Below are 25,725 nucleotides of genomic sequence, written 5' to 3'. Positions count from 1 at the left end.
GCACGGTGCTTGGCTCTGGGCAGGAATTCAACAGAGAGGACTTCTTGCTCTGCCTTGCCCCTGATTTCTCATTCAAGACCCACGGCTTTCTGGTTTGTTGTGGTTTATCCCTATGCTGAGCAAAACAACGGGAGCATATGGTAGAACCCTGGTCTTGAATATGTTTATAATACATTTTTATGCAACACAGGTCTAATTGTGAATCATAATTTTTTCATTAACTGATCTCATTTGACTTGGTAATATCCATTTAGGTAGGTATGTGAGAGCAGTAAAACTCCATTTCTTTTAAATATTATATGATTCCGTTGGCTCACTGTTTTAGATTTTTACCACCCCCAGCATTCCAAATGAGCACCTCATACATCTGAGAGATAGCAAGGGCCTTTACGATCACGTGAGCCCTGGGCCTCCCTTCACACATGCCTTGTGAGTAGGCGGGGACAAGTATGCCCCGGGTTCTGGGATGGAACCTTAGGTGACCACCACATTTCTTGTTTGGTCATAGAAATACTATGTGGTTTGCATTTTACTCATTATTTGGTCCTAATCTGTTGTATAGCTGAGTTCTTCCATCTCTTTAAGGAAAATCGGTCTGCCATGTCTATCTGTGAACTCATGGGTGTCCCAGCCCATGGCCACATGGACCTAGCGTGGTGTAGTTGGTCAGGATTGCTGCCTCGGGAGATAGGCCTCCCTGGACTGACTGTCCCCTGCTTTGCTTCCTTATGAGTGAGTCAGGTCAGGAGAGGTGAGGTGCCTCCACAGGTTTACCCAGCACCTGGGTGTTCCAGCCCTGATGACACATCTTTGGGCATCTCTCTCACTAAAGTCTCTGCCATCGGTGTACTTGCTCTGCTTCAGAATCAAGGACTCTCTAATTTGTGGGGAGTCACAAAAGTCCCCTTCTCTCAATGACAGCCTTCGTGCACCTGCACTGAAAGAGGCTTCATCCCCCAGGGCACCCCTTCTACAGTGGGAGGATCCTGGGTGTTGGAAGTCCTCTTCCCCTCTCTCAGATTGGTTCTCACAAGAGTCCCCCAAGAGGAAGAGGGGAGTAAGAGCTGTGTCTGCAGCACTGAGCTCCCCAACCTGGGAGACCCGGGAACCTTAGGTCCTTGCCTGGCTCCTGGCATAGATGTGTGTCATATGCCCACAGGCTTCGTATGGATGGCTGAGGGGACATTGGCAAGTGTTCCAAGCCTGCGTCTTCTGTCCCTAACCTGCTTCTGCTTCCTCTGTTCTCTGGCTCATTCCAGGCTTCTAGCACCATCTCTCACTTACATCATGTTATGAGCTTGAAGGGTACCATCCAGTGGGCTTAGCATCTCTGTCCGATTTCTCTGATTTCTGACCTTGACTACCTGTCTCTCAGAATGAATTCCAAAGTTCTGGCCCATCAACCTATGTCCTGGCAAGACCTGCCTGTTACCCCCATAAAAGAGAGACTCAAATGACCGGCCAGGCTCCCCTTGCTAGGCGCTATGCCAGGTACCATGTATTGTGTACCTTTCTGAGTCATATGCTGGCCCAAGTGCTGTATGTACATTATTTATGTGATCCTTTCACATTCTGGGAGGTGGGGGTGACAGGTGGGTTGGTATTAGCATACCCGCACTACAAATGGGAAGCAAGACGCAGAGAGGTTGAGTGTTTGCTTGTGGCCCTATAGCCAGTGAATGGTGGAGCAGGGATTTATTTGAATCCATGTCTGTGTGGAATCCAAAACTTCCGTTCTTATGGGTAATAATGTCCCTTTCATTTTCTTAGAAAACTCCAGGGAAACCATGAGCTCATGACCTGGTTTGGGGCTATCCTTACCCACAGATCTACCAGGGGTCCAGTGAACAATGTCTAGAGTGCATGGGTGACTCTGTACCACTGATTCCTTGTTCTGGTAGGCACAGCCTGGAAGCCTCAGAAGGCAGTCTGGTTGGGGGTCCTTAGAGCAAGATAAATGGCACTTAGCTGGGCCAGGCCACTCACAGCAGACCAGACAATGGAGAGGAAGGTGGGCAAGAAGTCCGGCGAGGGGACCTGGGTATGGAGCAGGCTCCGGACTGGCAGGGAGTGGGGGTGCGATCTTGGCAAAGAGAAATGGAAGCCCATTTGAGGGCTAGGGCTAGCATCTCTGGTGGGGAAAGGAGGGCATTCTGACTTGAAGCCATGGGGCATGGGCATGATATCTGTCAACCTCTCGGTAGACCCTGTAGGATGTACTTCTATATCCCGTGTGCCTAGTGGTTGTGGGATGGATGGATGGATGGATGGATGGATGGATGGATGGATAAATGAGTTTGAGGAAGCATGAAGATTACAGTCTATTTTCCCCAAAGCCCCCAAATACGGGGATAAGATTGTTTTACCCAAGGTGATGGTAAGGGAGGGGGAGGGGTTGTCATGGCATTTGCAGGGGTGCACTCTGACCCACTGTCTCCTTGTCCCTTCTTTCTCCAGAGACTCCCGCCAAGCCTGAGGAGGCAGAAGCTGAGCCCTTCACAGACTCCTCTCTGTTTGCACACTGGGGCCAGGAGCTCAGCCCTGAAGGCCGGCGTGTGGCCCTGAAGCAGTTCCAGTACTACGGCTACAATGCCTACCTCAGTGACCGCCTGCCCCTCGACCGGCCCCTGCCTGACCTCAGACCCAGTGGGTGAGCAGAGTCAGTGGCTGGGCCCATGTCGACCTGCCTGTGGGGATATGGGGGTCACCACAGTGCCAGGAACAGGGTCAGAACAGGGCATTCAGACTCCTGGGTCCCTCTCCTGCTTCAGCCAGGGTCTGTGCCCTCGGCCTTCGTGGGGCAAGTCATTTCCTCCTCCTCCTTCCAGAGCCTCAGTTTCTCCATCAGCTAAGCAGGGGGAAGGCTTTTTCCATGAGAGACGCTGAGGATTAATAATGTAATTTATTCCTTACGGGCTCTAGAGTTATCTGGTGTTCCTGTTAATAAGTCTTTTTAACCCAATTAGTCGCATTTTTATGAACAATTATTTTTTTTTTCTATAAATTAGTATTTAAAGTATATCCATCTTCCAGGGCTAACAAGTCATTACGCCCGACACAGAAGTCTGTCTTGACTTTTCTCTTTGTTACAGAAGATGTTCCTTTAAGGTTCAGTTAGAATTTTTATTACTCCTAATTATTAAAAGTGTGGGTACGTACCATAGCTGAGAAAATCTCATTAACTTTTGTGAGCTCCCCCCCAAACCTTCTTTCCCCCTCTTTCTCCTTATTTTAAAATTTTCCTTAAAGCTGCAAACTACAGTGAGCTTATTTCTGGAAGACAGATATAAAGATCTTTTTCAGGAAAGATCTTGCTGCTGGGTTTGGAGGCTATGTTCTTTTAGGGAGAAAAGTTCAGTTCAGTCCCATAGACACTTACTGAGCTCATGCTATATACTGTATCATTGAGAATGGGTTTTCCTGGCCCAAGGAGAACTTGGCTGGGCTCTAGGGATGAAAGAGCAGCTGAGGACATGCAAGGGCTAGAAGAGTATATATTCATTTAAAGGATATTTACTGATAATTATATATGCCAGCGTAGTCTAGGCACAGGGAAAGAGCAGTGAACAAAACAGACGGGAATCCTTGCCCTTGCAGAGCTTACATTCTAGATAGGCCAGGACGCATATTAAAGAAAACAGAGAAGTAAAATATGTAGCCTGTTACATGGCAGCAGATGCTATGAAGAAATAGAAAGGAAGTAGGGACTTCCTGGGATAGGAGGAGGGGTTGAATTTTTAGTGGGGTTGTCAGAAATGCCTTCACTAAGAAGGTGACATTTGAGCAAACATCCTGAAGAGATGAGGAAGGGAGCCACATGGACACCTGGGGGGAAATTTTCTAGGCGGAGGGACCAGCAAGTACAAAGGTCCTGAGGTAGAAGTGTGCATGGCACATTTGAAAAAGGAGGCCCATGCAGCTGGAACGGAGCAAGCAAGAAGGTGGTAGTTGGAGATGAAGTCAGAGGGGCCACAGGAAGCAGGTCAAGTAGGGCAGTGGTTCTCAAACTTGGCTGCACATTGAACTCCTAGGGAGCTTTAGAATAATCATGATGCCAGGGCCACACCCTAGACCAATTAGGTAGGAGTTTCTAGAGGTGACCCTCTGTATCTGTATTGTTTAGGGCTCTCGGGTGATTCCAGGAAGCAGCCCAGGTTGAGAATTGCAGGCAAAGGGCTTTATAGGCTGCTGCATGGGGTGTGCTTATACTCTGTGAGATGGGGAACAAAGGGAAGTGCTTGGCATTTTCAAAGGTCCCCGTGGCTCCTGTGTTGAGAATAGAATGAAAGGGCCTAGGAGGGCAGGGAGACCAGATAGGAGGCTTCTGCCTATCCCGGTGAGAGGTGGTGGTAGCATGGACCATGATGGCAGTATACAGGTGTTGGGATGGAATTGGCTTCTGGGAGGATCCCGAGGGTGACTTTATCTCAATGCCCCAGGCTCTCAGCCCCCTGGAAGTGCTGCAGAGACCATGCCTGGGGCTGCAGAGATCCAGGTCTGATATGGGCAGAACCTTGAGGCTCCAGAAAAAGGATCATCAGAGGAGTTGGGACCCCAGGACTCTCGCAGGGGCCTTGGCCTTGATCTTGGCTGATACAGGACTGAAGACTTTGCAACCAGCTCTCACGTCAAGCTCAGGCCTCGCTCTATGCAGGTTTGTTCCAAATTAAAGGGGAACTGAGAAGCAAGCTCTGGAAATGGTGGATTTTACAGACTGCAACATGACTGTAGCAATGGCTGGTATTTACACGGGGCTTGATGCTCTGAGAATGCCCTTCCCGCCCGGAACACACCCACCGGCAGTAGCGGTGGGGAAGGGGCTGGCACATTCTCCCCATTCAGAGTTGGGGAAACTGAGGAACAAGTGCTGTGTCTGAGATCACATAGCTGGATATGTAGCTGAGCTGAGACCCGACCCCATGTGTCCAGATGCCAAATCCTGGCCTTTGAGGGTGGCCCGCAGCTGTCTTATTAGGAGCCAACCGACACCGGAGCCCCTTAACTCTTCATTGAGAGATGTGCCCTGTCACTGTTCCTCCCCACTTGCCGGGAGAGAAACAGGAGGGTGAAGGGTGGAGGGGACGGAGGCCATGCGGCTTTTCTCAGAAGGGCAGGCCTCCCTTGCAAGCACTCTCTGCAGGTAGCACATTTCAGGTGGCGGGTAGGGGGTCCAGCCTGGGCTTCCTGAGTTTGCGGACAAAGGATCTCTAAAGGACTCCAGGCGGGCAGAATTCTGAGCAATAATCATAACAGAGAGACCTTCCCTCCACACAGAGCTGCAGTTTATAGAGCTTCCTCCCCCCCACCCCCCCGCACTGCCGTGGAGCAAGGTGACTTTTCATAGAAGGAAAAATGGCATCTCTGATAGAAGGCAGAGCTGAGCCCTCCCTGTGAGCCTCCACCCATGTTCTCTGCAGGGGCTTTAAGGATGCAGTTTCTCTTTGCACATGGACTTGGAAAGCTCTATCCAGTTCTACTTCAGATCCCGTGCCAGACACACACCCAAGATCAGAGAGCTGTTGGTGAACCACTCAAAAACAAGGGTGTGCTTAGCTGAAACAGGGCCTCTCTTTGTTAATTTCACTAAAAACATTCCTGTGTTGTAACAAGGTCATTGCTTCCTAGCTTATCCTGTTTCACTCATTTTGGAAACATTTTTTCAAAGTCTTTACTATCATCCCATTCCAAATTACACTGGCAAACATTTCTGTAGCCTGAGCCATGTTTGCTGGGACATGTTTGGCACTTGATTTCTGTTAACTATTTGACGCCTTGCGGTAACCTTCTGGAATAGGGACTCGTCTGGGAATCGCACACTGTTCTTGACTGTCCTACTCACAGTCCCTCTGAGCCCAGCTCTCTGGGGCTTTTCCATACCAGCCACACCTGTGACCCTAGCTGGGGGCCCTACAATTCACTTTGGTTCTAGCACTACCTACCAGCAGTTAGCGTCAGTCCCGCCAGCTATGGGCTCAGTCCCACGACACTGTCCCCTCTCCAGAGGCCAGTCACCAGTCTCAGTTGTCACCTGTGCTTCTGCCCAGCTGTAAAGGGAGGTCCCCACCACCTGTCCTGGAGTTCAGTCATTTGCTAGCAGTGGCACAGAACTCAGGGAAATGCTTACACTTAGCGGTGGATTCCAAAGGACGTAATACAGGACACAGATGAGCAGTCTGATGAGGAGATATATATGAGGCCTGGGAGGGTCCCCGGCACAGGAGCTTCTGTCCCCATGGACTGGGGGTATAGGATCCTCCTGGAAGCAACCTGGAAACTCTCTGAACCCGATGCTTTGAGGATCTGCATGGAGGCTTCATCATGTAGGCACGATGGATTATTAACTCACTTTCCAGCCCCTTGCCTCTGTCCAGAGGATTGAGTCAGAGGTGAGGCCAAAAGTTCCAGACTTCGAATCAAAGCTTGGTCTTTCTGGTGACCGGCCTTCATTCAGGGCCCACAAGAATCACCTCATTAGATCCAAAGATGCTCCCATCACCCAGGAAATTCCAAGGGACTTAGGAACTCTGTGTCAGACACTCCTGTCACTCAGGAAATGACAAGGGTTTTAGGATCTCCGTGTCAGGAACTGGGATCAAAGACCAAAGACCAACTATTAGCAGAAGCCAGGGGCAGAGACCAATATATATATTTTTTATTATCTGACAGTATTATTATTTGTTCCCATTTTACCAAAGAGGAAATTGAGGCATGAAGAGACTATAACCTCTGTGCAAGACTGCTAGTGGCAGGGCTGGGGTTTGAGCCCAGGTAGTCTGGCAATAGAATTCGTGTTTGTAACTGCCACCATGCTTACTGCCTTGGAGTGTCCATTGGTGGCACTCTAATGGGGATGGGGACTGCTTTATCAGTATGTAGCATGGGCCGATTGGTGCGTCTGAGTTGGGAAAGTCTCTGAGCGCTGGAAAAACTGTTGTGGCGAACATAAAGCCCATTATCAAGGCTGGGGATGATGTCTTTGCTGCAAGTAATGTTAGGATATGAGGCAGGGTGGGCGGGGGTGGCTAGCATCTGGAGACGAAGCACTGTGCTGAGGACAGTCTCCAGAAGAGTCTGGTCAAGTGGTTCCTGCTTCATTCTCAGTGTCCTTGAGGACTTCTGCTCCCGGAGGTGTCCTTGGATTTTGCACTTTGCTCTTTGTATTCTTGGGTTTGCTCTTCCAAGTGCTAACCCTGACGTTATGCTTGGCTTCATTCCTGGACTGGGATATGGGTGTTCCAAATCCCGCTCCACCCTCTCTTCCATCATCTCTGGCTGGCCCCTTATTTTGTCTCCTTTCTTGGTGCCGAAAGAGGCAATCTGACCCACTTTTGTCATCTGGCTGAAGGGACCATTCTACACCCAGGGCCTTTTACACAGCAGGAGACATAACCAGAAGCAGAAAAGTCCATCCAGCTGCTTGCTAGGATTTATTAATTTATTCATCCCACAAACATGTATTGAGCTCCAAGTGTATGCCAGGCACCCAGTAAAGCATCAGGCAGGGAAACCTCGAGGGGCTTACACCATAGCGGGAATCTATATGGAAGGTGGTGGGAGAGCAAGGCAGGGGGTCCGAAAGCTTGCAGACCATCTCCTGGCCTCCTTGCAGAAGATCCATTCTTGTAGGTTTGGAGTAAGTCAGGGCTGGAATTGGATGGCCCATGGAAGCCCTGTTCTTCTGTGCTCTCTGTAACAGGGAGGACGGATCTGGAGAGACATCTGCAAGGAGCCTCCTTTGACTAGTTATGATGGCACTCCCCTGGGGAAGGGAGGACAGAGGAACCAGAAACGTGTCAGTTTTATTAGCCTCTTCTGGATTCTTAAGTCTGTGCAGAGAAAGGACAGATTCCTCAAGGCTCCAGGACAGCTGGCTTTGAGGGAAATCAAAATGCCATTCACCGGGACGCCTGGGTGGCTCAGTTGGTTAAGCAGCTGCCTTCGGCTCAGGTCATGATCCCAGCGTCCTGGGATCGAGTCCCGCATCGGGCTCCTTGCTCAGCAGGAGCCTGCTTCTCCCTCTGCCTCTGCCTGCCATTCTGTCTGCCTGTGCTCGCTCTCTCTCCCTCTCTCTCTGACAAAAAAAAAAAAAAAAAAAAAAAAATTGCCATTCATTCTCCCTTCATTGTTTTAACAAGCATCACCCAGGTGAAAAGACTCAGGAGAGAATGGACATTGGTGTCTTCCTCTGGTGATCCCCCTGGATGTCACCCCAGGAGAGGCCTTTGCCAGATCTGGGCAGGGATTTGCCTTCTTACTTTCTAGGTTGCAGACACCCAGGCCTCAGGACTGAAGGGGAGAGAAACTGCATGTCAGGCTGGCTGGACTAGGCCCCGTCTCTCCCACGCCCAGATGCAAATTCCAAACGTTCCTGTGGCTCTCCCGGTGTGCTTGAGCACACAGAGGACCCACCCTCTTCCTCCTTGTCTGTAGTCTCCCAAATAACCCACCAGGGGTGAAAAGAGAAGAGGGGAAAAGCAAGTGTTATTGGGGTGTGGATTACATTTGCCAAAACTCATCAAATTCACTTAAGATCTGTGAATTTTACTGCATGCAGATGAAGCTTTTTTTTTTTTTTTAATCATAAGTAAGAAAGTGATCAGGACGGTCTCTACGGGTAGGATGGAAAGAGAGGATGGAGGCAGCATCTTTGGGGGACCACTGAGAAGATGAGTTGTGATTGTGGGGGAGGAGGATCATGAGCATTTGAGGCCACTCACCAGCTCAGGTCAGGAACGTACAGGCAGGCCCCCAGCCAGCGGCAGCAGGTCGAGCAGGTGGCATATGGGAGCCCATGGTTTCACAACAACAGGTGCATGCCTCATTTTTTCCTTCGGGCAGTGGTATTCCCGAACAGGAGCTGCAGAAAGTGTAAGGGACAAGTGCCTGAGCTAGTGGGCATTTGGGTGTGGGTAGGAGAAAGGGAGCTCCGGGTGGTAAGCTTCAAGGCTTTAAGTTACCATGGCAACTCTATGGCCTACCTCCAAGGTAGTTCAGGGCAGAGCCTTGGCAGGTTGTATTCCTGCCTCTCTCCGGGAGACCTTCAGTCTCCTGAGTCCGTCAGTGATCATGTCCTCTTTCTTTCCAGTGTCCCCAGAGGTCCTTGTCCCTCCCCCCCAGGGGGTAGGGTGAACTGGCTTTTGGCTTGACTAGGGACTAGGGGGCTCAAGCTTGAGACCAAGGCATGGGGGGATGACTAAGGGTGGGGGGTTAGACTATTTTCTGCAGCCCCAGGATGGAGCAACTGGGATGGGTATGTGCACATGCACACACACACACACATGCACACGCACACCCACACACACCCCAGCCCTATTCCTGAACCAGAGAGGTCCTGTGTGAATATCCAAGCAGAAAGATCTGGAATGGGATTATAGCAGAGAAAGCATGCAGCCTGGAGCCAGGGGCTCGGGCCCCCTAGGAGCAGGTTAGAGTCCATCCAAGGTGACTGGGTGTTTGCTGCCACCGTTGGGGTGTGGCCACAGGTTTGCCTGAATGGATCGGAGGGCTGTAGGGTCCTCGGGGTGCAGACTCTAGACACATAGCAGAGATCTCTGGACTTGGTGGGCCGGCAGGTCTGGCTGGCTATGTAGAGTAGACAGAGTAACTGTCTCCCAAGGGCACCCATGTTCTAATCCCTGGAACCTATGACTATGGTCTAGTACATGGCGAAGGAGAATCAAGGTTGCAGATGGAATTAAGGTCCTTCGTCAGCTGCTTTTAAAATAAAGAGATTATCCTGGATTATCGGGATGGGCCTTGTGTAATCACAGGGCACTTACAAGTGGAAGAGAGAGGCAGAAGAGTCAGGCCAGCGGGATTGCAGAGGGATCAGCCCTTTACTAACCATTGTTGGCCTTGAAGACAGGAAAGAGCCGTAAACCAAGGCACATGGGCAAGCTTTAGATACTGGGAAAACTCAGGAAAACCGATGATCACCGTGAGCCTCCAGAAAGGAACGCAGCACTGCCAACACTGTGATTTTCGCTGCATGAGGCCCGCGTCAGACTTTTGACCCCCAGAACGGCAGGATAATAAATGTGCGTGGTTCTAAGCCACCAGGTGTGTAGTGCTTTCTTGCAGCAGCAGTATTAGTGTTAGGAAACTCACGCAGTGTGCAGCCTCTTGCACAGGATCCTCGGGATGCTGGAGAGGCCCTGTGCTTGGTTTCAAAGCTCTGTCGTCACTGGGCTAAAACTCAGAATAATTTGTGAATACCACCATCTTTTCCCTTTGCCCTGGGCCCCCAAAATTAAGCACCTGGCCCCGGGGCACAAAGGGGATGGTTCTAGGGGGAGCAGCTGGGATCCTGGTCGCTGGACCATGTGGGAGTTGCTACCCAGGGGCTAATGATGTTGACTAAGACCCGCCACTGGCTCACTTAACTGTATGCCCCATGCTGGGCTGACTGCTTGGTGTGTATTTTCTAATTTCACTTCATCCTCCCGTCTCTTGGAGGTCATTATTATTATTCCTGTTTCCTATAAAAGAATACTGAGTATTTGTCAAGTTGAGAAACTTACTCAAGTTCCCACAGGTGGTATGTGGCAGAGCAAGTATGTTGAGCTGGGTCTTGTGTCTTTAGGACACTGCCTTGTCACCCTTGCCCTCCCCGGCCCAGATGACCTTTTCTGGTTTGGGATCGTGGCTCTATGGAGGCGATCCAGAGATCTGTAGATGTGTCCTCCCTGACAGTATCCTCCAAACAAAGTGGGGGGGAAACCTTAGTAGTAATTCTGCTATTGCATTGAAAATGTTAACCAGGCACAGTTGGGGGTAGGGTCACACTCCTTTCCTAAAGCCCTTGAGGGAACACAGTTCTGAAAACAGTTCTTAATGTGAAGCTTGTTATGCGCCAAGAGTATCATGTGGGCTGCTCTTAAAGATAATATAATCTAGAGCTGTATTAATAGAAATATAATGTCTTTACAGGGGGAGGTGATAGTTTTGTCTATTTTGCCACTCAGATGGCAAATGCAGAATTGGATTTTAAGGGATAGAGAGAAAGGAGTATGTTCAGAGGAGAAGGAGCCAAGAGAGAAAGTAGGGAACATGACAAACAGATGCAGTTTCTGCTTATATTATGGAATACTGGTACAAGCTGGTTCAGTTCCAACTCGTTCCCCAGCCTCTCTATGCCATGATTTTCCTATGTACAAAGTAGCGATGGTAATATTTAGAACACTGCCTGACACAGAGTAACTGCTATTTAACTTTTTGTTACATGTGTCATCTGGGTCTTGGATCTGTAACAGGGATGGCTTGGGGGAACATGACCATGACTTTAAGTACCCAGAGGACTGCTGTGTGGACAAGAAGCCACATGGGACAGGCCATCGACACCGGCACTAGGGGAGAGGTGGGCCAGGCGGGTCAAATAGAGGGATTTCTCTCCAGGCCCAGAGTTCTGGGGAGGAGGCCGGAGCCAGGTCTGATGGAGAGCAAAGATGCCCCATCCTCTTTTTCCTGACCTGGGGCCCACCTCCCCCCACCTCACTTTCTCCTTACCACGGGCCTGATCTGCTCACCCACAAACTTGCCACACAGAGACACTCAGTCCCTGAGGTGGCTTGTTCCCTGGGCCGCTGTCCATGTAGCCCCAGGGATTCCATTTCCCCTGGATTTCTAGTAAGATGTTTTAGGAACAAATGGTTTCCTTGATTCCTGACGAGTGTTTACATTTCAAATGACTCTTTTCCCTCTTGTCCTACTTACAATCGACATTTGATATAGCAGATCCTTTCTCTAAATTGGTATAATCACCTGAAAGATGTTTGTAGAAGCTCTCCCTCTGGATGAAAGCCGGACACTTTGATGATGGCATCTACTGAGTAGTTTACCTATCTGTGGTTTCTTATCAGACGGGCCTGTTTCCCTCGCCTTGCAGACAGTTAAAGCTCCCAGTTCTTAGATGTCTGCCATCTCTTCCACAGCTGAGCCAGATGTGGCATCTCGCCAGGTCCCCAAAGCCTCTGGATATCCCCACCCTGGCTCCATGTACTGTGCTAGCGTGTGGGAGGATAAGAGAAACCGGATAACATGGCAAACAGATGAAGCTTCTGCATATATTGCAGAGCAATGTTTAAAACGTGGGTTGCGAGGCCCGGGCCCTTATTTACAAACTGTGTGACCTCCTGCATGTTACCAAGTCCCTTTGTACCTTCCTCGTAAAATAATGCTTTTGTGTTGTTCTCAGGCACCAAGTTCATGATGATTTTTACAGCAGCTCTTTTCATGTGAGGAAGTCGTCCAGGGTTTTGTCAGTGACTTACTGTTCAGCTCAGTGATGGCTGCTCTGCCGGGTCATGCTGAAATTCCCACCCATAGGCCTTTCATGGACCTGAATCAGTTCTCCTGTTCGCCATTCAAGTACTGATTCATTTGTTCATTCAGCCAGACATCCAGGGCTTCTGAGTTTCTACTCTGTGCTGAGTGCGGTACAAGGTACTAGCGATACCTGGTGAGTAAATCAGATGTGGTCTTGACCTTGTGTAGTTTAGAGGCTAGCGGAGATGCTGGTGTTTGTTCCATAATCACATAAAAACATGTTGCGATGGCATGAAAGTGACATGCAAGTGAGCCAAAGGAGGCTGTGGGAGTCTGACGGGGGATCCCGTTCCAGCCCAGGAATCACAGCGGGCCTCTCCTTCCTGGGGCTCATGTGTGTTCTCTCGGAGCAAGGAGCTGAGCTCATTCAGCAACCACAGACCGGTGGGGTTCTTTGTCAGCTGATGCTCACGCCTGGTCACGTCATCACACAACCGGAAGCCACATGTTCAGGTATGGACGAGAGGGGCATCCTCCCGACTCACGTGTTAGAGCGCTGTCTCTAATGATTACTGTCTGTATCTCCAGCTCCCTGACCTGTCCTGTTCCAACCCCATCATTGCTACTGCCCCAGACTCCTCTTCTACCTTCTGGGGTATCTCACGTTCAACCTTCCCACAAGAGAGGGCTGGGCCGTGTCGCTGGTCCTCCTTCACTATTGCCAGATCTGGCCACACACAGCTCGTGGGCCAGGCTGCCCTGTATGCTGATGGCCATGCTGTTGGTAGCTACATGGAGCTCAGGAATCAGTCTCTGGTCCCCCAGTGGTGGGCAAATGATGAGGCCATGGGACAGAAGACTCAGACCCCTTTACACGAGGAGTCACAGGAATTGTTTATCCCAATGAGAACAATGCACCAGGAGGAGCTTCAGGCTTCGGGTGCCCAACAGTACTTTATCGTCCTTGCACACATTGGGCACATGGCATCCTCTCCATCTTTCATCAGAGTTAGCAGCCCAGAGTGACATCTCTTTTGCCCCCCAGCCCCACCAGGTCTCTGGCTTGTCACAACACCATTGTTTTGCCAGACGCATCTCTGGGTGAAAGTGGGAAGGAAGATACAGACCTAGTTTAGCAGGGATTCTGAGTACAGGCTTTGGAGACAAATGAGCCCAGGTTTACGCCCTGGCAAATACCTTACTGTCTTAGCCCTATTTTCCTCATCTGTATAACGGGGATAATGGTGTTTGCCATACAGGATTGTAGGAAGGAATAAAAGGTGGGGAGAAGTAAAAATATCCATACATCTCTTAGCATGGTATATGGCAAATCATGAGCACTCAGAAACTGGAAATTCTTACTATTATAATTTCTCAATATTCTGTACGGGGTCTGTGGGCAGTAGGGGTAGCAGGCACCACACAGTCCCTTAGCTGTAGACGTCATGGAAATAGAGGTGCCAGCCAGAGGGAGTGAAAATCTTAACTATCCTCATGCTCAATGAAAAGCTCCTCATTGCCCTCATCTGTGGGTTTCATTAAGTCCAGCAGACTGGATGCAGGCAAGCCTGGGAGCCTAGTTCACCTGGAAAGTTCTAGAAGAAGCCAGCAGTGCACCCAAGTGAGGTCAGAGGAGGAGCAAGCAAGTCCTGTGGGTGCAGGTGGGGGAAGGCTAGAGTGAGGACACTCACAGTCTTGAAGGACCAAGAGGGCAGTGCTGACCCTGGGACCAAGCTCTGTCCCAGGGTTTATGTTCTAGGTAGTTAATGGTGTCCCTGAACCTTTATGTGCTGACCACCACTGCAGGGGAGGGCCTCCGGGGAAAAGGCTGGGAAGAAAGAGGGGCTGGGGACAGTCAGGGGAGCTGGGCGTGTCATCGTCCTGCTGTGCTGCTGCTTGGTCCAGGAAGGCCCTGTCTTGGCTCCGAGCACCCTGGCATAGTTGGATTTGGTGACCCCTGCACTGGCAGGAAGCCTCAGCTCACATTCGACTTTGATCTTCATCCTGGAAGAGGTCTACCCACTCCTCCCACCCCAGGTCAAGCAGCCTCCCCATGAGTTATCACCCTGACAGACTGGGAGCTTGTAGACTTGCCACAGTCATAGGGAGGCGAGAATCCACCGATGCCACACAGAGGCTTCTGGCCGCTGCCCAGAGTGGTACCCGGCCGCCGGGAGCTGGGGTTGGCCTCGCTACTTGGCCACTGCTTCCCTGCCTCTCACAGGCAACAGTGGCCCTGAAGCTCTTGATATAAATGTGCTTTATACGCAGATCAAAACCATCTTGGGGAGCTCCGCCAAGAGGCCTCTCTGCATAGCGGCTCCCATCCCGCATCACCTTCTATGTGAGAGATCGATAAAGCTGAGTTTATCATGACCATCAATTCCAGCTTATTAGACAGCCGTAGTACTCCCCACTCAGAAATGCCTTGTTTTTGTCTCTAGTGGAAAATGGCTCGACTTTGAACAAGAATAAAAGTAAAAAGGGAACTTTTGTGGATTAATTTTATAGGAGAATATGGCTCTTCTCAAAATAAGTAAGGAACTGGTCCTGTACAGTCAGGCTTTCCCCAGAAGCATCAGTAGGGGAAGGCCAGTTAGTCCTATGTGACCCTCACGTCCTCTGGGCCTTCCTAGGGAGGTGAGCAGGGAACAGGGAGCAGAGAGGCAGACCCCCAGAGCAGGTGGGGAGCAGGGTGCTGGGAGCAGAGGGTGTGGGGGCCAGACCCTGGACCCTGGAGGATAGAAGTGCTGGGGGAGGACATCTCAGAGGTGTGAATGCAGAGGCAAAGCTCTCGGGGTGGGGAGGGGGGCTGCAGTGGGGGTTGATGAGCAAAGCAATTGGCTGGCCTCTGGAGCAGAAGTGCTGGGCTGGGGTCTGGAACAATTCTCTTCCAAGGGGCTTCTTGAATGTGTTTTCCCTTTGAAAGCCTTGAGCTGCCCTGTGGCAGGCAGGCTCCTGCCCTGAGTTCAGTGTTCAGCAGTGACGATGGTGAGTGTGACCAGCACGTATGTGGACATCTTGCCTGACAGACTGTCTTCCCCCTTCTTTTTGCCTCCTTTCTCCTGCACTGCAAGTTTTGCTTCAGTGTGTTGACGTGTGTGTGCTGGGAACTTAGAGAAGGTAGTACTGATGTATTCAGCAGAAGGTAGAACCAATGTTTTCAGCAGGGACTGACCGAGTCCCTGCTGTTGGCCAGCCACTGTGCTGGGCACGGGTGTGCCGCCCGGAGCAAGCTCTGTCCCTCCCCTCAGTAAGGCTGGGGACGTTGTGGTCTACTTATAAGGTGACTGACTGTCCTGCTTCACTTGGGACTTTCAGTGCTGAAACCAGGAAAGTCGTGGGTAAACCGGGACACGTGGTCACCTTGCGTCATCCTAAGGACAGTAAGGGGACATGTGTAGTGGCACTTCGTGGTGACCGGATGCTGCATGGGAGGGAGGACAGGTGTGCAAACCAAGTCTTTAATGAAGTGTCTTGTTTTCACCCTGTGAGAGATAGAAGACCCCAAATTTTATATAATTTTCGAAAGAAAAGATGACTGAGTGGTCATTTCTTCTGCCTCCCTTATTCTATGACGTGACTTGGAGAGAGGTACAGGGGTTCCCCCAGGGTCACAGGCAAGTTGAGGCGGAGCTCTTGTCCCACCCTTTCACCTCTGCTTGGCCATACCCATATTGAGGTTAGGTTCCCATAACCGAAGGGGGCCTCACAGTGCGGGGAGAGAGAGGCCAGGGTGGCACAGTTACTGCTGGGAGGACCCTGAGCAGCTCCCAGGAGAGAACGGGAGGGAAGGAAGGAAGGAAAGAAAGATTTAAGGAGGTCAGGACATTTGGCTCGGAGGGATCACCTAATTACAGTACCAAGAATCAGAGAGCTGCCCGAGATGAACGTGAAGAACTAGGGCCATAAATTCAGGGGAGGAGGTGGTGGAGAGAGGCCCTGACTCTCCAACACAGGGAGGAGGTTTGCAGAAAAAAAGGAACGTGCTGGGGCCAGTGACATGCATATGAAATTTAGGCCTTCCATAAGATCAATAGCCCTGTGAGCTTCATTTAATTCCAACAACCTACTGTGTGCCAGACTCTGGTTTAAGGGCAAGAGCACAGTAGCAAAATAAAGCCCCTGCTCTTGGAAGACTGCATTCTAATAGAGGGGGACAGACACAAACACGTACCAATGCCATACACAACTCTAGGTGTTCTGTTATGTTCCAAAGCGGTTGCATATAAAAGCCTTGTGTTTGAAAGAGTCTTTCATGCAAAAATGGTGATCAGCAGAGTTTAGCTTATAAAACAAATATAACATTTCCATTCTGCTTAGGGAAAGACCATCAGGAGTCGCCTCCCAGACCCTGTGGGTTCAAACCATTGGAGTGGGCATGACAATACTGGGAGAGATTAAACTTGGTCTCCTTGGGATAGGGAGGAAGAGTGGTTATGTTCAGAAGAAGGAAGGGAGGGAGGGGAGTAGAGGAAGACAGTTAACCCCCAGCTCTGGAAAACACCCATCAACAGTCTGGAGCTCTAGTTAGCGGAGCTCTGAGGACCCGAAGAACCGTGGAGAAATGCTTCCAGACACGGGGCACCATCTTCCCTGCTGTTGGGGTTAGTGGGAAGGACAGCGAACATGTACCCCTGTACTGACCTTATTGGGAGCTGTTCACTTTACTTTATCAAAATAAAATAAAAAGCAGTTTGACCATATATGGTATGATTTTTAAAACGCAACTAGTGAGCAGGTTTTATGTGAATGCTTCTGTCATTTTTCATGCCTAAGGAAAGGCCAGCTGCTGGTCTTGATAGACACAAGTAAGCACTAGTCAGAGGAATTGACTGCTAACTACAAACTTTCTCATGGCTCTTATAAAAATCACACTCAGGACAACAACAAAAAATTTTAGAAACGGTCTGATGAGCTTAAAGAATCCTTCCAGTCTTTCTCCTCCCCATCCCCTTCACCCCTTCACTGCACTTACGTGAGCCACTTTCCCCTGTTGTTTCCTCTCTCATCACATCGCTGTTCCCTCAGCCCCACCGGGCCTTTGCACGGCTCGCTTTTTCATGCTATTTAAGTTTCTGACTAAATCCTCCCCCGAGAGGCCTTCCCTGACCACTCCTTCTGGAACAGCTGCCAAGGCATCATCCTGTCCTCCTACCCAGTGTTACTTTTATCTCAGTACTCGTATGAGATTGTATCTTTTTTTTTTTTTTTTTTTTTGCTTCCAATTTGCTCTTTCCCCTGTCAAAGTCTAAGTGCGGTAAAGATAGGTGTTTCATCCACACCCTGCCTACAGTAGTACCCCACGGAAGAAGCTCAATAAACATCTATTCCATTATATACAAGAACGAATGCCTTCCACACCAATCTGTTTACCTGGTGGTTTTATTAAAATTGTAAGAACGAGGCAGATTTGGGAAAAGGTTCAACTCCTCCCCTTCCCCCACCCCTCTTTAGCGAAAGAGGAGAGCTGGAAATAGAATGGGAGAAGTTTCTGTAAATTTCTGGTAACCATAGAGACAGTGATTTTAGTTTATTAATCTCCTGCTCTTAAGCAGGCTGGGGCCCCACGGTGATTTCTCCAAATTGCTCGGCTCTGGTTACCCTGCAGCCTTCCTCATTAAGGAAGAACAGGCCCATTCCTATCCTGCAGCACTTTAATTGCCGACAAGCAGAAACTCGGTGCTATTATGCTCATTATTGCGCATTCTGACCGGCTGCACCTCCCACTTTGGAGCCACACAACGTGGTCACCAGCTCTGAGCCCCGGAGCCGTCCGTGGCCAGTGGGGGGAGTGGACAGCCTCCTCTTTGAGCCCACGGCCTATAATTTCTGCTCTTTGCTTTCATTCAACTATCCTGAAGATGGGAGGCAATGCCTTCTGGAAGGATGGTTCCTTTCAGCCAGAGCAGGGCACCAGCCATGGTTTCCTGCCCACTAAGGCAATGCTTGCAGTCGTCATGCCTTCCTCTTTGCATGGAGAAGAGCATGCAGACTTTAAAGTTTTGCTCAGGTCCTTTGGGTAAGAGACTTCCAATGACTTCAGGATTTTAGGAGAATTAGGGGGGAAATGGGACAGTTAGAGGCAATCTCTCCAGCAACCATTTTTCCTGGAAGGAAGAGCCCTGGTATATATGTCAGAGGCCAGAGTTGGGTTTCTGTCTTGGAAGCTCACGATGGGGACTCAGTCTCTCTCAGCCTTAGTGCCCTCATCTGTGAAATGAGATTGGCCTTGTCCTTCCATCCCTCATTCATGTGGAGACTCTGGCTCTAGTTTCAGCCTGGTTCTGGAGGTTGGATCCTGGTGGTGAATGAGAAGTAGGAGAGGTCCCAGGCACATATGCCTCCTGGAGTGAGGCAGAGTGGCCTCTGGAAGTCAAAGTCTCAGGAAGGACACGTATTTCTCTCCTGAGGCCAGATCACCAAAGGTCTGCCTTCACCTAGATGTTGATTGCCATTTTGAAAAGATGAAAACTTCCCTTTGCTTGCGTTTTCTATCCTAGTGGGTTAAGAAATACTGAGTCTTTCTTCCAGTAAATACTCAGTAACCACTTAATGGATTCCAGGTACTGCCCTTGGTGCTAATTGTACAACTATTCAGCTGGGATCGTCAGTGACAGATTCAGACTCTCTGGTGGTTCCCACCAGTTGTAATGGTGTGAGCCTGTCTGTTGCATACTGAGGGCTTGTCTTATGTATCACATCAGAGGCCTGGGGAAGAATCTGGACTCCTGAGCCCTCCCACAAAGCTAGAGCCAAGACCTGGGGTGGGCCAGCCCCTGGGGAGACCCCACACAAGTCCCTGACAGATCTAAGAGCCTGGCTATTCTTTCTAGGTGCCGCAACCTCTCCTTCCCCGATAGCCTGCCGGAGGTGAGCATCGTGTTCATCTTCGTCAACGAAGCGCTGTCCGTGCTGTTGCGCTCCATCCACTCAGCCATCGAGCGCACGCCCCCACACCTACTCAAGGAGATCATCCTGGTGGATGACAACAGCAGTAATGGTGAGTGCCCGGCCTCCCTTGGGCTCAGCCCCCCAGGGTGGTTCTCATTTTCTTACGGCTCTCCGCCCCTGCTCCTTCTCTGAGATGTTGCTTCAGAGATGGGAGGTCCTTGAGGGTCACCGCTCTGGAAGGTTCCTTCCATAGGCGTGCCCTCTTTGCATCCTGGAGGGGCTTGGTCCCCCAGCTTCTCCTTACTGGCTGGGCACTGTCTCCTCTAGTGTTCTATTGCAGCGTAAGGCAAATAGCCCTGACCTCCACTCCCACCACGTACATGGTGAACCTTCCCAGGGACTCTTTTCTGGGAAGCGTCCATTCAGTTTGTAATGTTCCTTGGCATCTGCCTGGAAGATAGCTTGTGTTGTCTTAGCAGTGGTTGGGGCGGGGGAGGGCGCAGGTATCGATGGTGTTGGTGATGGTGAAGGTCTCAGTGGTTCAATGGTGGGGCTGGTAGTGGGTATGTAACATGGTGACAATAACAGAGCCACTCAAAGTCTGTCCTCTTTGCTGGATGCCCTGCTCCCTGCTCTGTCTGGCCTTAGCAAAGCCCCAGGTGGCCCCCCAAACACTGATTCGAGCCCCCCAATCCTATCCCCCCTTCTCCAGCCACTACCAGCTACCTCTTTCCCTTGGTGTGAATTTCAGGGCCTGTCATGCCTACGTACACTGCCCCCATAATATTCTCCAGACTTAGAGACCAGGTACCGAGATGGCTTTAAAACCAGCACTCTTGATAGGATGATTAAAATGGATGTACTTTGGATAATGCTTGATTTTAGAAACCAGACCGCCGGGTCACAGGATCATAGAGTCACTGGGCCTATGTTCTCTTTAGTGCTTTCTTGGGTGTCAGGTAGTAAATTTTCCAATGAATCAGTTGCTGTAATGAGAAGTTCAGATGGGCAATTTGTGTTTTGTTATCAATTAAAGCTGAAACATATCAGATACTTGAAATATATTTCATCTCAATAAGCAAAGTTTCTTTGTCATTTTCTCATGTAGTAAGAAGTGTAGGAACGCTGCTATGAGGCGAATTTCAGAGCTTTCTGAAGGGCAGTGCTTATGAATCACTTGACTCTAATTGTTCCATGGGTGTGAAGGGAGGAAAAGACATCAGAGGATGGAAACAAATAGGCAGCATGGTTTTATTTTTTTTTAAAGATTTTTATTTATTTATTCATTTGACAGAGAGGGAGACAACAAGAGAGGGAACACTAGCAGGGGGAGTAGGAGAGAGAGAAGCAGTCTTCCCGTGGAGCAGGGAGCCCAATGTGGGGCTCGATCCCAGGCCCCGGGATCATGACCTGAGCTGAAGGCAGACATTTAATGACTGAGACACCCAGGCGCCCCCTGGCAGCATAGTTTTAAAGATGATTGTCTATTATGAGTGATACGGGAAGGGGCTCAGCTCCCACTTCTCACAGCTCCTTGTTCCCTTGCTTGTGTCCATGGAATGGATGCCCACAAGAGCTCCCATCCCCCAGTGGCTAACACCAGAACAGCTTGACTAGCCCACCCATGCACCCCGACTTGCTCCACCCAGGCCTGCTGGCCCCTCCCCTTTTACACAATGAGAAGGCGAAGGATGAATGAGCCATCTCTCCAAGGGTGAGGACATCTCCCAGGCAAGAGGCCTCGTTAGGCCATTTTCTGCTGTGGGGTGGCTATGGGGATTGAGGGCAGGGAGGCCTAAGGAGGGCTGGTGAATTTTGGCTTGGTTTTAAGCCAGGGTGGCTCTGAAGAGATGGTACGTTCCCAGGGGAGAGAGGCAGAAGGAGTAGTGGACGGGAGCCTCAGGATGGTCTTCCTCGGGGATGGGAGCTGTCAGAGGCTTTACTCTAACATATATGATGCTGATGGTACAGTTAAATGTCCGCGCTGTACTGGTAGCTACTCAACGCTGCATGAGACAAGAATTGCACAGAATTACATACTCGACCCCAAATGGGTACGTGTCTTCCTGGAGAGATCTGAAAGCTCTGCGGACGGAGGCAACATCCACGTGCTCATTTTGATATTGTGCTGTAGGTACGTAAGATGCCAGTGTTGCAGGAGGCCGGGGAGGGGGACAGGGCACGGGACCTCTTTGTACACCTCTTTGCACTTTCCTATGAATCTGTAATTACCTCAAAACAGAAAGCTAGACAAGACAACCTCTCTCCTCAGAAGATCCTGATACGAAGTTTAAGGTGGAATCTGGACATCTCTGTTTCTTAAAGCATTCTTAATTCTGTTGCATAGCTCTGGTCGAGCACCTCTGGTTTAATGAACAAGACGTAGCTTTGCTTTTGCACCTGTGGAATTCTATTATGTGGCGTGAAGGGGAAGAACTCTGGGCTGAAGTGTCAAGTCATGGGCTCTAGGCTCCTCTCCACTGTTGGAGGAGTGACCATGAAAACTTACCGCAGTGTCTCGGAGCCTTAGCTTCTTCCTTTGTAAAATGGGGATGACATTTTGTCAAATGGGGATGCTTGCCTCGTGGCTTGACATGGTCAAGTGCGTGACTGTATTGAGCCCCGTCAGTGTTTACCCCTCCCTAGGACTTATGTCCGTTCCCAGAAGGCTGACACATGGCTAGTCAGCAGCACAGCCAGGGCTCAAGAGAGGGAAATGCGGGAATGGAAATTTGGAGGAAATTACACACAGAATAACTGAAGCCTTGACTGGGAGGAGAGGGTAACAAAGAAAAGAGGGCAGACATTTGCGACGACGTGGATGGAACTAGAGGATATTATGTTTAGCAAAATAAGTCAATCGGAGAAAGACAACTATCACATGATCTCCCTGATATGAGGAAGTGGAGATGCAACATGGGGGTTTGGGGGGTAGGAAAAGAAAAAATGAAAGAAGATGGGATCAGGAGGGAGACAAACCATAAAAGACTCAATCTCACAAAATAGGCTGAGGGTTGCTGGGGGGAGGGGGGTCGGGAGAGGGTGGGGCGGTTATGGACATTGGGGAGGGTATGTGCTACAGTGAGTGCTGTGAAGTGTGTAAACCTGGAGATTCACAGACCTGTACCCCTGGGGATAAAAATACATTATATGTTTATAAAAAAATTTTAAAAATTAATTAAAAAAAAAAAACAGGGCAGAAGGAAAAAAGCTGGAGAGAATACTGAGCATGAGACATTAAGGAGGAAGGAGGAGGAGGGTTAGTTGGTAAGAGACTGGAGGATGACAGACTCCGTGGACAGAGAGAATTCCCAGAGTGAAAGTCATTTATTTGAACGAACCCACAGACAGGTGGAAGGACACCAAGTCTGGGAAGAAGCCCCCTGATTCGGAAGGTGCAGACCTTGGAAACCTCAGCAGGAAGCTTTGGGGGCTGGGGCTGGGGAATGTGGAAGCCAGATACAGAAGAAGAGCAACCAAGGAGGTAGATTTTTTGACTGTAAAAGAGAATCAGGAGCTAAGGCAGGAATTGGAGCAATGCTTCACACACACACACACACACACACACACATTTTAACCATAATCCACACCAACAAAGACATTTACAACATGGCCCAGGATGACACGCCTACTCACACTCGTACAATAGCACACGCTATTGAAACAAAACGTTAAGCAACAATAGTTAGCCTTCTAATGTGCAGAGCACTGTGATATTTTCTATTATAGTCTGGTCTGTGTTATTCAGTTGTATTGTGTTGTATTGTATTCTGTTCTATTCTGTTTCTCTTTTTCAAAAGGCAGGCTGTTCTCAAGACCCTGTGGCACATCAGAATCGCTTGGAGAGCTTTTAAGAAATCTGGGTGGCCATCCCTTAGCTCTGGTGACTTCCTTTGTCTGGAGAGGGGATGCATGCATCCTTTGAGGCCAAGGCATGGAACAAGGCCTCCAAGGAGGGAGGAGAGGATGGCATCCAGGGCACAGAAATGAGGGCTGCCTCTGGGAAGAAAAGGCCTGTCTTTGTCCCACTCGGGGGGAGCAGATGGGTAAAGCGGGAAATGGCTGGAGGCAGTAAGGGGTGCTGGGAGGGGTGCCGGGAGGCTAGGCAGAGCAATAGCGCTCAGTCCTGGGATCCTGTGGCTTGCAGAACCTCAGGTGGGCAGCGGGCATGGTGGGAAGGGGACTGATGCTGGTTGGAATAACCCTGTGTGGACAGGGCTGGGGGGTGTAACCTATAACGGGTCCCCTCCCCCACCCCACTCCATCCTGAGCTGAGCTCTCAAGAAGAGAGGAAGAGACCCTTGAGACTGTGGCTCTGGGAGGAGGTGAGCCATCATGCCTTTGCAAAGGGCAGAAAGGCCCTTCCGACATGACCAGCCTGACTTGGGGGAAGGCGGCTCTATGACCCGGCCCAGAGCAGTCTCCATCTGGGGCTGGCTTCTCTGGGGCATCCCCTCACTCAGCACAGGACTCATGTTTACTTTGGATCAGGCCAAGTCAGGTCAGTTCCACATACAATGATAGAGGGCCCAGCCTGGGCCAAGGGCATGAAGTTCTAGCCCCTGGCATCAGGGAGTTCTGCAGATGAGTCTAAACTGGAAATGAAACACGCTAGGACTCTGTTTCTGGTCTCAGCTCTGCCACTTCCTGGCTGTGGGTCTTTGTCTGGTTTTCTCTGCCATGTGGGGACATCAGGCCCTGCCTGCCCCACCTGCCCCAGGGCCACTGAGGACACATGAGGTAATGGCAGTGAGGGGGCTGAGCAAGCTCTAAGGTGCGAAGGGTGCCCCGAGACTGAGTTTCAGTGACAGTAACAACAACAACTAATAATAATTATAGCTGATGTGTGGCCACTGCTTAAAGACTTGCTTTTCTCTCCTTCCCAAGACAATGTGCTCTGGTAGGAAGAGCGCAAAAGCACAGAATTTGGCCTTTGGCCAGCTTTTCAGTTCCAGCTCTTTCTACCTTCTTTCTGGCTGTGTGCTCTTAACCTCTGTGAACCCTATTTCCCTTATCTCTGAAACTGGGATGTGGAATTCCTACCTCAGGGATTGTTTGGAGGTTTGAAGGAGATAAGGCGTGACAGAAGGGACGTTTATGTTTAAAACTCAAAGCGAAGCTTTCAGAATGTCTTCCCAGGCGATGTCACACTCTCTGTGTGTGCTCATGCCTTGTCTCTCCCAAACTGCTCCTCTGCAGGCATTTTTGTTTTGGTGTCGGGCCTGTGTAGCCACACATGCAGGAAAGGGCCCGCAATGACCACTTTCTTCATCCAAGCAGCCCCTCGAGATCTTTAGCTTTCTCCCTCAGAAGCCAAGGGAGTCTGAGTCCTTGTTCTCTGCCTTTTTAGCAATTTCCACAACAAGCTCCATTTTTCAGGGGCTGGCTTCTGGGTAGGATGCTGTTATTCTGCTGAAGTGGTCTCAAACTGTAGTGTTTGAGCTTGATCAAGAAATACAGAGATTCATTCAGGCACATTCTTGCCTCAGATCATTTGCACTTGCTGCTTCCTTCACTTGGAATGCTCCTACCCCTGCTATCTGCACAACTTGCTTTTTTACTTCTTGAGGTCTTTGCTCAAATATTTAAAATGGCACCCTGTTCGAAATGGCAGTCCTGACCCCTGTCACTCTTCATCCCTTCCTTGTTTCTTTTCTCCCACAGCACCTATTACTATCTGATCTACTGTCGTCACTTGGTGACTGTACGTTTTCTCTCCACCAGTATGTAAATTCCATGAAGGCAGGGACTTCTGTTTTGTTCATTGCTGTATCTCCAGTACTTAGAATAGTGCCTGGTCTTTGTAGGTGTGTAATGTTGATTCAATGAATGAATGAAATTTGATTCTGTAGGTCTGCAGCAAGGGTTGGAATCTGCATTTTAATAAGCTTTCCAGAGCGTTCTCAGGCAGTGGGACATCTCTGGGAATCCCTGCCCTATCTGCTGTCCCCCATCTGTACTGAAGCTGAGGAGCTTGGGGCAGTAGGCACTTAAGCTCCCCCCGAGCAAGCGTCAGGAGGAGTCACTGCTGGGTGGAGCGTGTCTTCCCTGGGTGGGGCCCTCGGGACCTCCCTACTGCAACCCAGAGAGGTGATGTGAGTGGCGGGCAGAGTGCAGACGTGGAGGGGGAGGTTCTTGTGCTGCTACCCCAGTGTGGCCTGAACTCAGGTCCTGTGCACAGAGACAGATGGCTGACCCCAAGCCTCCTCCCTTCAATGTTACCTGACCTCTACAGGCATTCCTGACAGTGGTGGCCAGCCCTGCCTGCCCTGGGACTCTGAGGCAGTATTTCCCCTCCCTGGATCCTCCTCCTCGTTATCTGCAGAAATTGTGGGAACACAGCTCTGAGCCTCCTGGTTTTAATTACCATACTCTTGGTGAATCCCAGTGGGCCAGTGTCTTTAATTGGGACTGAATGATTTTTCCTTTATGGACCTCCAGAGTGAAGGAAGCACCTGCATTTGCTACTGACAGAATCATCCCTGCCTTCGATTCTTGGCAATCACTTATTCATTCATTCATTAATTCATTCACTCTCTCAACAGGTTTTCTAACAGACTTCAGCCT

General features: G+C 50.0%; 1 protein-coding gene across 1 annotated transcript in view; it reads left to right on the top strand.

Annotated features, from left to right (window-relative positions):
- The window catches only part of GALNT18 (polypeptide N-acetylgalactosaminyltransferase 18), a 350,227-nt gene that overhangs the window by 172,717 nt on the left and 151,785 nt on the right, over positions 1-25,725 (top strand). Inside the window, exons 2-3 of the mRNA XM_047691422.1 lie at positions 2,458-2,650; positions 19,101-19,267. Of these exons, the coding sequence (XP_047547378.1) occupies positions 2,458-2,650; positions 19,101-19,267 (360 nt within the window). The remainder of the gene's footprint in view (positions 1-2,457; positions 2,651-19,100; positions 19,268-25,725) is intronic.

Source organism: Lutra lutra, chromosome 10, assembly GCF_902655055.1.
Source record: "Lutra lutra chromosome 10, mLutLut1.2, whole genome shotgun sequence".
Classification (NCBI taxonomy): Eukaryota; Metazoa; Chordata; class Mammalia; order Carnivora; family Mustelidae; genus Lutra; species Lutra lutra.
The sequence above is the reverse complement of the archived record's forward strand: the minus strand, read 5'-3'. Positions and strand labels throughout refer to the sequence as shown.